Here is a 13,537-nt window from a genome sequence, read left to right as displayed (position 1 = left end):
TTTACTCACAGAAAGGAATTTCTCTTCTACTCTGGAGATCTCAAATAGCTTTAGGGCCACACCAGAGGCTCAGTGACGTTTTCTATTTGCCGAAGAAGTATCAGTGGCAGGAGCCCACACTGCGTTTCTGCTAGTCCTGACAGGACATCAAGACACTATCCTTAGGACAAAAGTAGCAACTCTGATGTACTCACACATGATCTTTAGAATAAAAATGGAAAATAGCGGTAAAGAAAACTTATTTTGCTATTTACAAAAAAAATTCTTATTTGAAATGAATTATATAGTTGAGTATAAATAATATAGAAAAGAAGATGAAAGTACAGGTAGTATTTTTTCTAATTTTTAAATGTATAAGAATAATGGCAATGCAAAAATTGTAAAAGGAAGACAGACAAATTTAATCTTTCAGACATCACAGAAGATGGATGGCTTCAGGTCTTCTTTTGAAAGTCAGGATGACATCCTGTATCACTTAAAACTATTCCCTAATGTGAGGAACTCAGAGAAGGGCAGGAGGGCAGGTACAAAGCAGTTACAGCGTGCGTTTGTAAGAAGGGTGCAGCTGCCTACAACTCTGGGTAAAATGGAAAAATGCCTGGGGACGCCTGGGTGGCTCAGTCAGTTAAGTGTCTGACTCTTGATTTGGGCTCAGGTGGTGATCTCACGTTTCCTGAGATGGAGCCTGAGCCAGGCATCGAGCTCTGTGCTAATGTGGAGTCTGCTTAGGATTCTCCCTCTCTCCTCCCCTCCCCCCCCCCCCCCCCGTCCCACTCTCTGCCCTCCCCTGCTCACAACTCCCACCTCTCTCTCAAATCAATAAACTTAAAAAAAGAGAGAAAAATGCCTCAGTCAGCAAGAATGCAACCCAACATCACTAATCATTTTTACTTCCTTGCCAAAACTAAACTAAGCTAAACTTAAACACGCTACCCTGGTCTTTAAAATGAAACAGAGCTATTTTCTTCCATAATCTCTCTTCCCAGATTGGGCTTTTTTTTTTCCTTTTTCTTTTGTAGAGTTACACTAAGAATCCCAACCAAGAGCCTTCTTCTGGGGCTATTCTTAAGTGAGTTGTCATTACTGTTTCCTGAAAGTCTTTCCTTTGATTTCTGTGAGATTTGGAAGGACTGAGGTCACTCGATTTTCCCACAGTTGTCATAAAACACCAATACCAAAAATGCTCACATTTCATTAAACGTGACAGCTCCTTCCTGCCCCACAGCTCAGTGAAATACCCCAACAGCTTAAAGGGAAGCATGCCCCTCCTTGCAGTTGCCTGGGCTGGGATTACAGATAGGGCTCCTGGCTTTGTGGAAATTTATGTCATTCCAGAGAAGTCGACATTGCTTCCATCAACATAAAAGATGCAGCTGATTAATTTCAGGGAGGCTGCAGTTTCTCTTATGCCAAACACAAAGTGTTCAATACAGCCGATGACCCAGAGTACATGTTAAGAGCTTGTTGTAGCCAATAAATGTAGTTAATTAAAAAAAAAAAAAATCGATGCCAATTTCTCCAACACCTCCTCTTTTACAAAGGGAATATATTTTCTTCTCTTAGCCAATACAGGGTGAGAAGGATTCAAGCAGCACTGCCTCACTCTTCCAACCCTACAGTTCTCTGCAGTGACTGAGTAACAGGAAAATGCCATTGCTCTGTGGGCCGCAAAGACACCACTCCCTGCCTTTGCTTCCCAGCTCCCAGGGCAATCACTCGCTGCTTCTCTCCACCCAACTGAAACCACTTTCTCTAAGTCTAAAGGACACTTAACACCTTCTGGTGACTAAATACAAGAGCCCCTCCAATTAAAAAGAAAAAAATCTCCACTCAAACCACCCTCTCCACCAGCTGCCCGGCCTTTCTTCCTTCTCCTTCACAGCTTAACTCCTTTTTTTTTTTCCTTTTGAGACACACACACACGCGCGCACGCGCACACACACACACACACACACACACACAGAGGGAGCGTGAGCAGAGGAGGGGCAGAGGGAGACTGAGAGGGGGAGAGAGACAGAATCTCAAACAGACTCCACGCTCAGCACAGAGCCCAACATGGGGGCTGGATCCCATGACCCTGGGATCATGACCCAAGCAGAAGTCGAGTGAGATGCTCAAATGACCGAGCCACCCAGGCACCCGCACTGCTTAACTCCTTGAGACAGTTGCTGCTGCCACTCCATCACCCGCCCCTCACACAGTGCCCCAACCCGCTTCAACCTGACTTCAAGGCCATCATGCCAGTGAAATAGTTCTCACTAAGGCGCCCATGAGAAACAGTGCTCAGTCCCCTTCAGTCTTAACCTCCCAAGCCAGGAGCAGAAAGGATGCATTTTCTAAAGGGAGCTACAAATAAAGGGGTGATACCCCCACCCCATCCTGGGATTCCTAAGAGATGGAGAACTGGCGGCTCCCAGCAACTACCTCCCCCTAACATCTCTACCCTCCAGCTCCCAAACTGGGAGGAGCATAAAGGAAGGAACTCAGAGTCTTCAAATTCTTGGCTTGGTGCAGAGTGTATCATGGCCATGGGGGAAGGGGGTGGAATGAGGAGTCTTCATCACAGAGACTGGGCACTCCTGCAAGAAGGGGAGACTGACCCCTCCTTCCCCAAGTGGATACACAACAACCATGTTGATTTGCTCTGCCCTTACCAGATCAAAGGAAAGGACAACTGCAGAGAGATGTCAGGGCAGAAAGAAGCCTTACCCCCTACTTCTGCTTGGTTCACAGAACACTAAGGTGACTAGTTAGAGCATCTCACCAGTACCACCCAAAAGGGCCAACCGCCAGGACAAAGGGATCCCAGCACCAGTTAGAAACACTGGACTTCCCCCTTACCCTCCTCCCCACCCAACATAGGAAATACGGTTGGATCCCAGAAGAAGGAAAGGCAGGAGGGGTCCCAGAGGCAGACCACCCCTCCCCCCACCTCAAGGCCCCTCACACCATAAGCCTGGCAAGTGATAAGCTCAGGGAAAGCTTTAAATCAAATGCCTGTTTTTCTCATAGTGGTATTCCCAGACATATCCAAGTACGTGGCCCATGACAGGATTAATAATTCTTTGTTGAATAAATGGCTGAACAGTTTCTTCTTAATCCTTGCCCTCCTTGTCCTTTCTGCCTCATTTTGTTCATTCACTCGAAGCACAAATGTTTGTTGAAGGTTGACTCTACAATCTAATCACAGAAAGGCGACTAAGACATGTTCCCTGCCCTCAAGAAAGTTAGTAGAGAAAATAAAGTACAAACTTGCATCCGCCACAAGGATCAGGTGAACAGTGGCATGGTAGCAGGACAAAGTACCAAAGACACTAACTCAAAAATCCAAACCACTCCTGGAAGTGCACCCAGACTGCTTTTATCAGCGTACACATGGAATCCTCATGCCTGCCTTTTCGGTGAACTCTGGTCTTTCATCCCTCCTGCTGTAATGCATTTACCCTTTAATGCGTCAAGGGTAGTAGTTAACACACTACCATCTATGTGTGATATCCTGGAAAATGCTAGGGAAATCTATATTCCTTGGGCCTAGGGTGGGCCAAAAAGATTTCAATGCACACCTTTGGATGAGGCCCTAGAGAAATGACGAGGTGTGGGTGGCCCTTCTTGGAACACCACTGTATGTGATGCAGCACGAAGGAAATGTTGTGGGTTTAGGATAAAGGCGATGCCAATGATGCACGTTTCCCTTCAGACAGGATCTTACCCACACAAAGACGGCCCTGCATGGTGGCGAGCTGAACCACTGTAACACCTACCCAGAAAATCACATGGGATTTATAACTGTGTATTAGCAGACTCTTAGAATTAGCATTTACAGTCTCCTATTTGCAGAAAGCAAATCACTCTACATAATTTCTAGTTCCCTTGTAATCACTAGCTTACAGTCCTTCGGAAACCATTATTGCTTCTCACGTGCCTTTCTGACAAGCGTTTTTTATGACCATTTTTCACCGTTATGAGAATAATACATGCCCAATACAAAAAATCTAGAAAATACAGCAAAGTTGACAGCAGAAAAATATGCAAATTTTTACCAGCCCTGTTAATATTCTGGTATATTTCCATTTAACCTCTGTTTGATTTAATAGCTATTTGGAATTAACATGCCCCATAAGCCACTCTGGTAAAAATCACCAATAAACTTAGGATATAAACTGCCATCTGTAATCTCTTCCAATTATGAACGAGGTTGTATCTGCATGACTATAAAACAACCAGTAGATTCAACTTTAAAAGCTTAAATTCAATGGAGGGAAAATTGGTGAAGTGGGTTGTTTAAGGTATGAAGGCAAGCTGACTCTCTTCATTTCTCTATTTGTCTTCCCAGCAGCCCAGCACTTGGAACAAGTTTGCCCATGCTTTTGGGAAACTACCACTTTAGCTATAAACCGCTTTACACAGAAGTTCCTCTGACTGTTTAAAAAAAGGATAATTTTGCGTGCAATTCTTGGAGGCCCAAAACACCGTAATGTTAGCAGTGTGTGGGGTTTTTTTTTTTTTTTTGACAAGTATACAATTGCCATTATTTAACAAGATATTTAAAAAGGATTGTATTTTCATCTCAGTCTTCCATAATAGACATGCTATGCAATGATATCTAGAATTAAAATGATGGGCTTACCTGATTAAGAAATCATGCAGTCCAACGTCAAAATACCTGTTCAAAGAAGACACAGACAAGTATATCAGTAAAAGAAATGCGCAGCAACGGCAGACTTGACCAAAAACATGTAAATTGCATTCAGAGCATGGTGAATAAATCAATCACTCTGTAACAGTGGCTCTCAAAGTATAGCCCCTGGAGTGGGGCCATTACAGCAGCATTACCTGGGAACTTGCTGGACATGCGAATTCTCAGGCCCTACCTCAGGCATACTGACTGATTCAGACACTCTGGGGATGGGGCTCAGCAATTAGATTTGACAAGCCCTCCAGGCAATTCTGATGCAGAACCACTGCTCTATGATAGCAAAAGTGTCTCAGCAAGTCTACACTTTTTCTCTAGGAAAAAAAAAAAGCCACAGGGTAGATTTTGTCACTTTGCCAGTAGGTGAGTCCTTTTATCACACTAGTTGTCTTAGATGTTTACTTGCCCAAAAATAAATGAAATTATGTTTTACAACTACAAAACCATGCTGGCCAAAGGTAAGAACAGGGGTGGGGAAGCGTCAACTCTGTCCTTCCATGCTCCTCCCAGCCGCAGTCCCCAGAGCATTTTTTTTTTTAATTTTTTAATGTTTGTTTATTTTTGAGAGACAGAGAGAGACGGAGTGTGAGCAGAAGAGAGGCAGAGAGAGAGGGATACCCAGAATCCTAAGCAGGCTCCAGGCTCTGAGCTGTCAGCACAGAACCCAACACGGGGATCGAATTCACAAGTTGTGAGGTCACGACCTGAGCCAAAATCGGATGCTTAATGGATGGAGCCACCCAGGTGCCCCTGTCCTTGGAGCTTTTTACCAAAGAGCAGCCCTATCCATAGCTGGGTCTGCCCTGGGAGGGAAGAGAGAAGAGCAGCTCCATGCACTTGCTGGTGAGCCTGCCCTTGTGCCTGGGCCTCTCACCAGGCACCTCCCACCAGTAAGTCCTGGGCAGTGGTGGACCTTTCACATACAACTTCCCCTGACACCCCCAAATGGGCTGAGTCCATATGAATGGCACTGCCTTGGTTTCTCTACCACATTTGTTCCCCCTACACCTCTAACCACTTAACCAGTGTCCTTCTCTCACCTTTGGGTCTGGTTGTGAGTAAAAAGGCTCGGTGGCCGGAACCGTGATGCTGCTGTCCACCACACATAACCACTACTCCTAACACCTAGAAGGTGGTCACTGTGTCCCACCCAACAGACTGGCCTCCCAGGTTAGCGGAGTAAAGCCTGCCGGAGTAAAGCCTGAGTTACTTCTGCCCCTACAGACAATGAGCAAGAGAAACAGAAATCCCCCCTAGAGTGGGGTCCAACTGCCCAGGCCCTGACTGTCCCTAGGTTCCAGCTCCACCCCTGCCCCGTTTCTGGAACATTCCAGCATGCCTGGAACCTCACCTCACCTGACATCTAGCGGATGCTTACTGACATTAAAGTAGGATGCCTTTGGGTACCTTTAAATGGCAAGCATCCTTTGTGTACTGAAGCATCTGTTTACAGGTCAATGGACAGAGTAGGATAGAAGAGAGCAACAAAGTTCACTGGATCAATTACCTGAAGTCATTACACGATTCAAGGAAGATACATAAGTCTTCTGAAAAGAGCTCTAAAGGGAGATGTCCCTGCAGGATTAGCTGATTTGCTTCAGTTGATATTACACTGACCTGAGATGCTAAGTTCTGCCTACAATCATATTTAATGCAAATTAAAAAAAAAAAACTGAAATGATCCCTCCTCTCAACCCAAACCAAGGCCATGTTCCTCGGCCACATAAGTAAATATTTATATGACAGATAGCAATTTTAAGATCTCCAGGATCTGCAACGTGGGAGATACAAGTTTGTATAGATTAGAACAAAGATCTCAGCTTCCTTCACTCATCCAAAACCTATTCAGCCCTTTCAATTACATCAGCTACATAAAGCATCAGACTCTGTTGCAGGAATTATAGCATAAAATAGACACAGAGGGGATCAGAAAGAACCACAATATGGTGGTGAGGTAGGTGAAGGAAGATTCTGAGGGAGTAATGAACAACCTAATAATATTCACAGAAATGACTATGAAGTATTTAGAAGGTGGCGACTACTGTATGGTGCCCACATACACAAGCCATTGCCAGTGAGGCCAGGGATTGGCATCTCCATTCATCAGTGCAGGGAACTAAAGCGGAGAGGCTAAATAACCTGCAGAGCTCACAGCTACTAGAGGACAAATCTGGGAGTCAAACTGGGCCCTAAAAGCCATGAATTGCTTACTCTTCCCACTAAAAGCATAGGTTCTCACTGCCTCTCATTATTAATAATTGAAATTCTTCATTCTAAGAACCGGTCCCTTTCCACCTCCTCTGATTTCTGGTTTCCCCACCATGGTTGCCCAGCCCCAGGCAAGCCCACCTCCTGCCTCCCTGGGCACAGCTGCCCTACAAGTGCCATCTATCTCCCTGAGTCTTAGAATCAAGTCAGGTTCTGGGAAGTTATATACCTTCTCTAGGCTGCAGCTTCTCCGTGGGAAAATGGATAGCCCTTATTCATGGAGGGTTATGAGAATTAGGTGATAAGCAAAAATACAGTGCTTAGCACAGTGCTTGGTATACTGTGAATACTCAATAAATAGTAATCTCCTTCCCTCCAATTTTTAAGAGAAGTTGTGGTTTATATATACAATGGAATACTACTTGGCAATGAGAAAGAATGAAATATGGCCCTCTGTAGCAACGTGGATGGAACTGGAGAGTATTATGCTAAGTGAAATAAGTCATACAGAGAAAGACCGATACCATATGTTTTCACTATTATGTGGATCCTGAGAAACTTAACAGAAGACCATAGGGGAGGGGAAGGAAAAAAAAAAAGTTACAGAGAGGGAAGGAGGCAAACCATGAAAGACTCTTAAAAACTGAGAATAAACTGAGGGTTGATGGGGGGTGGGAAGGAGGGGAAAGTGGGTGATGGGCATTGAGGAGGGTACCTGTTGGGATGAGCACTGGGTGTTGTATGGAAACCAATTTGACAATAAATTTCATATTAAAAAAATAAAAAAGAAGAAAGAAAGAGAGAGAGAGAGAGAGAGAGAGAGAGAAAGAGTTGTTTTAATGGAAGCCCAATAGGAGAAGGAAGCCACATTGAAAGGACATAACAGATCTCACTATGCAGCCCAGAAAGACAGGTGAGGTGATCCAGGGCACAGGGAGGGCCTGAACAGTAGGGTAGAGGGTAGTACAGCTGGAGAGCTGAGGGACAGGGACAGAACTCAGGAAACAGGCAAGGGAGCAGGAAGACCAATTATTCTATGGAGGCCTCATAGGGAGCCTTGAAGTTGGATGTGAGAGCCGGCGGGGAGTGCAGGGGAGTGGGGTCTTGCCGCCAGGCAGGGAAGGCATCATCCTATCCTGCCTGCCCTGGCCCTGACTGGCATCTCACTAAGAAGTGCCAGCACACACTGGTGCATGCCCAGCTTCACCTGCCACCACGGTATCCTCTAAAATCTAGGGCCTAAATGTACAGAAGTCAGTGATTGTGACACGTGGTGTTTCAGAACATTTCTTCTTGTGCATGTGTGGCTGGTCACGGATAGAATTTGGGGCTGGGACAAGTGGGTGTCTTTAAGCATCCTGTGATAGGCAGGCTTGCGAGGAGCTGACAGTCACTTGGAAACAAATGGAATGAAGAAGGTCAATGGGGATTGGCAACATAAAATGTACCAGGAAAAATGTAAGGGGAAGAAAACAGAATTTCCTCACAGGTATTCATGTCTTACTCTTTCGCTACATCAATTCATCTGTGTTGATATTCATTCATTCATTCATTCATTCAACCAAGAGATATTTTGTCAGAGCCTTCTGTGTGCCTGGCGCTGCTCCAGCCCTGAGGACATGGGCAAGAGTAACACAACAAGGGCCCCACCACGCACGGCACCCACGTCTTAGGTGGAAGAGGTGAACAGTAAGTAAGCCCTCCATAAAGAAGAGAACACCAGAGGCAGAGAACTCACACAGGTGACAGGACAGAGGGGTGGACCACACAGCTGCTCAGGGAAGTCCTCTCTGGCCAGATGACATCCGGGTTGAGATCTGTATGGTCAGAAAGGGCGAGCAATGCCAAGACCGGAGGAAGAGTGTTCCAGGCAGCAGGACATGCGGGAAAAGCCCCAAGGTGGGAAGGAATGCGGCAGGATGGAGGAAAGGAAGAAGCCAGCATGACCGGGACAAGCTGAAGTGGGGGAAGGGGGCAGGGAGCAGATCTGAAAAGGCTGTACCTAAGGGTTAGGGCTTCATTTCAACATCCATGGGAAGCACAGAGGGTCTTTACCAGGGGAATGCTATTTTTTTCATTTGTTTAAATTTCATTCATTTAGGGGTGTGCTTTGATTTATCTGTGTATGAAAAGAATACTCTGGGTGTCCTGAAGAGAAAGGATGGGGACAGAAGCAGGGCAGGGAGCCACTGCAGTCTAGGTGACAGGTGACGGGGACTCACCCCAGATGCAAACACTGGAAACAGAGCGGAGACATGGGGATGGATTCAGACATGATTCTGTGGACGAGTACAAAAACTTACTCTTTGAGGGAGGGAGGGAAGGAGGGACAGAGGGGAAAAAGTAATCTGCAAAACAACAGAGGGCCTCACAGCCCGCAGTTCCACACCAAGCAACTGGTGGCTCAGCCGGGCCGTGGCTGCTTCTGGAAGCTCCACAGGAATGCTTGGTGGCCCGCATCCAGACCAATGGAATGACAATGTTCTGTGACTGGTTTAATTTGGAGAATGGCTCCCCTGCTGGAAGAACTGTAAATTATGGCAATGGTTTGGGATCTTTTTAATGAATTTATTGTGGTAGAATACACACAACATAAAACTCCCATTTTAACCATTTCTTAAGTGTACAACTCAGTGGCATTAAGTACACTCACACTGTTGTGCAAACAACACCACCCCCCACATCCAGAACTTTTTCAACCTTCCACTCCTCTTTACCATGGTAAGGCTGATTTGGGGTCTTTCCAAAGGGTTCAGGGGTGCCCCCTCACATGGGGCTGTGTCTTTAATTTCAAAACACGAGCCAACCAATGAAGTCTAGAGATCTCTTCTCACTTAGTTTTCCTGTATAGATGTAAAAGATGCCTTCAGGAACTAGAATAATAAAGGAAATATGCTTTTCTTTTTTTATTTTAGAATTGTATGCCAGGTACTGGGCTAGGCCCTCAGTGTATTCCCTCTTCCAGTCCTCACCACCTGCCAAAATAGATCCTTATTTTATAAAGCCTCATGTCCTTATCCCCTATCACATAGCTGGTAAATGGCCAAGTCAGGATCAAGCTGAGTAACAAACATCAAAGTCAGCACTTTTTCCCTTTCTGTGCTCAGCTGCTGACTCATTTAACAAATATTTACCATGTGCCGGGTAGTGAGAATTCAGTAATGCACAGCACAGAGCCCCTACCTCAAGGAAAGCTGAGCCTAGTAAAGAATGGCGGAGTCAACAAGAATTTCAATACAGTGTGATTGATAACAATGTTCTGCCCCACCCCACCCCCCCCCCCCACAATAGATTGCAAATTCCATGAGGGCAAGAACCAGAGCTGGCCACTGAGCAGATTCTCAATAAGTACCTGCTGAGTGAACCAACATGTGGATGATAAGGCACCGATTCCTCCGACTGCTTTGGCACTGAGCACAGGACATCGCAGATAGAGACGCTCAAAGTAGTTATTTAATACATCAATTACTATGCATAAATATATAAAATACCCAAAGATGGAAATGAGGCTTCTCTTCTGAAACAAGATATCTATCAAAGTGTAGCACAATACATCTTTTCACCTTCTAAGAAAATGATCTCTCATAGCTACCAGACCACGGTAAGGCAGGATTTCCTTAAGAGACATGAGAAACAGTGACCTTGCACATAGTACCCTTGATTCCTTCCAGAAATCAAAACTAGGAAGTCTTTTATGTGTGGATGTGATATGGAAGTTTTTGTTGTCTGAACGTCAACTGGTAGCAGCAGCGGGAGGCAGCTTTCAGCTTGCTGCATAAAAAGAAAGTTTCAAATAAGCTGCAATGTTCTAATACAGCTGTGAGCTTCCCATCACAGGGTGAGCTCAAGCATGGGTTGTAAGGGTATTCAGAGGAGACTGAACCATCGCACAGAAAGCTGGGATGAATGGATGACCTTGAAGGGTTTGCCTAGCCTCAGGCTTCCGAGTCCCTGTTTAGTCACTTTCAGGAAGCATCTCCAAGTCGGAACACTTTCTTCCACAGCAGCAGCTCGTCTGATGACCATCAGCACGGTTGCAAACTGTGCCTGGGCTAATGCTCCCGCAGCAGCCCTGATGGCTTATTTATTACCATTTTGATTGCTGTCCTTGGTAGAGCCCCACAGGGCACTAGAATTAAGCTCACCGCGCCTGACACAGGAGTGCTGCAGGAGTGTTTACCCCCAGAGCAACCCCCGTGCTGGCAGAGGATGGTCAGCCCCACAGAGCATCTCCTTGGCAGAACTTGGAGTAGAACCCACAGGTGGTTCCAGGACTTGCTCTGCTCTGCCAGGCTGCCTGCCTTCCAGGCTTCAGGTCCTCAGGACCACAGCTGCTATGGTCACTTAGCAAGCCACGCGCAGGGCAGTGTTTGGATGAAGCATCACTTTCAGATCTCAGCTCTTGTCCTACTTCTTCAACCCACAGACCTCACAGCTTCTCATCTCCAGACGTGTTCATCCCACTAGTTGGCGGCCAGAGTTTAGCTCTCTCACATTCCTGCCTAGAAGTGTGAAACTGACTTGGTTGGAAGTAAAAACCAAATCAAATCACTAGGAAAATAAAGTTTATACCCAGACTCAAGGAGTCCTGACCAGTTCTGGCCGGGCTACCTAACTTAAATTCAAAGAACGGAAAAGACCTTAAAGTCTACCTAAGCTGACCTCCTCACTTGCCAGAGTGGGAAACAGGATAAAAAAGATGAGGTAATCCTCACACAGTTCCACAACCAGCAGCAGAGCCAAGACTAACAGTCCCCGAGACCCTACTTCATCATTCAACACGTCACAACACAGCCCTCCTCCCAGTCTCAACTGGCATCTTTATTTTCAGGGGACGTCCCAGACAGTACTGGCAACAGGCCTCCTGATGACAGCACATAATAACGGGCACCATGTCATACCACGTCCATCCCGGCTGTGAAAGTCATGCGAATACAAAGCCTGCAGGATGCCTCTGCAGGAGCCCTCACTCTCTCACGTTCCTTCCACCATCTGGTCCTGTCTGGACCTAACCTGCATATCAATTTGAGATTCAGAGCCTGCTAAAAGTCAACAATAAATAGTGATGCTGGGTGTTATCTATAATAACCAAATTATGGGAACAGCCCAAGTGTCCATCATTTGATGAATAGAAAAGGAAGATGTGGTGTGTGGACATATGCATGCATGTACGCATACTATGGACTATTACTAAGCCATAAAAAATAATCAAGTCTTGCCTTTTGCAATGACACGGATATAGCTAGAGTGTATGATGGTAAGTGAAATAAATCAGGGAAAATAAATACCATATGATCTCATTCATATGTGGAATTTAAAAAGCCAAACCAATAAGCAAATGGGGAGGGGGAGGGAGGGAGGCAAACCAAGAAACAGACTCTTAGCCATAGAGAACAGACCAGAGAGGAGGGGGGCAGTGAAATAGGTGATGGGGATTAAGGAGGCACTTACTGTGATGAGCACTGGGGGATGTAAGGAACTGTTCAATGTCTACATTGTACACCTGAAACTACTATTACACTGCATGTTGACTAACAGGAATTTGAATAAAAGCTTTTTTAAAAAAGCGACGCTGGGGGAGCAGGAAAAGGGAAAGTGAACTTAGGCCAGAAAGACCCCATTTGGTGAAATACCAAAGTCTGAAAGGAAAGTAGAAAGTGAGAACTGTAGCCCATGAGGACAAATTCTAAAAAGCAAACATGGTACAAAATGGTGTCGGGTTTCACAGGACATGCTCTTTGCTCCACCAGACAAGTGTGTCTGCCATCAGATCATTTATTAGCCAGAAAATTCTGGGAAAGTAGCCCAAAAGCCAGGTCATCTGGGCATTTCAGAGTACTGGAGAAAGAAAAGGAGAGAGGGTGCCAGTTTCAGGTATAAAGGGCTCAAGAATGAAGAGCTTTACAGGAGAAACCACATCTCCCAATACGTGGAATTTAGGTCTGTGCTCCAGCTATCTCATTTAATAGTACTTGACCATGGACCAAAAAAAAAAAAAAAAAAAAAAAAAAAAAAAAAAAAAATCACTGCTCCACATCACAGTTGTTTTAACTGTGGCACAGAGAAAATAATACCTATGGCACAAAAAAAGGAACAAACATAGTGGGTACAAGTGGTTCATAATAAACCTTCCACAAATGCTCAAGATTATTTTCTTTCCTCCTCAGACTTTATAAAGTCCCTAAAGACTCTTTTCTAAATCGCATCAATGCTCTCTGCATTCATTCATCCAGCAAACATTTATCAAGCACCTTCTAGATGTCAGACACTGCAAGAGATGTCTAGGATACAACAGCTAAGTCCGCACCCTTGTGTATATTCCAGAAACAACTCCTGTATCTGATGGGTGATTTGAAAACGCTTTCTCTCAGTCTGTGGCTTGTCTTCTTATTTTCTTAAAAGTATCTTTTGAAGCACAAAAGTTTTGAATTTTTAAAGATCCACATTGTCATTTTTTTTTTGTATCGTGGACCGTGTATTTGGTATCATTACGTAAGACAGCTTTGCCTAATCCATGGTCCTGAAGATTTTTCTCCTATGTTTTCTCCTAAAAGTTTTAAGCGTAGCTCTTACATTTCAGCCTTTAATCTATTTTGAGTTAATTTTTGTGCCCACCATGAGGTAAGAGTCTAAGTT

At 45.0% G+C, this 13,537-nt stretch overlaps 1 protein-coding gene across 10 annotated transcripts in view; it reads right to left on the bottom strand.

The window, feature by feature from the left end:
• The window catches only part of HHAT (hedgehog acyltransferase), a 321,146-nt gene that overhangs the window by 136,320 nt on the left and 171,289 nt on the right, over nt 1-13,537 (bottom strand). For all 10 annotated transcript variants that reach the window (XM_045452422.1, XM_045452427.1, XM_045452424.1 and 7 more), the window contains one exon: nt 4,628-4,663. In XM_045452422.1, the coding sequence (XP_045308378.1) occupies nt 4,628-4,663 (36 nt within the window). The remainder of the gene's footprint in view (nt 1-4,627; nt 4,664-13,537) is intronic.

Source organism: Leopardus geoffroyi, chromosome C3 (genome assembly GCF_018350155.1).
Source record: "Leopardus geoffroyi isolate Oge1 chromosome C3, O.geoffroyi_Oge1_pat1.0, whole genome shotgun sequence".
In the NCBI taxonomy this organism is placed as follows: Eukaryota; Metazoa; Chordata; class Mammalia; order Carnivora; family Felidae; genus Leopardus; species Leopardus geoffroyi.
This window is presented reverse-complemented; position numbering and strand designations above follow the sequence as displayed.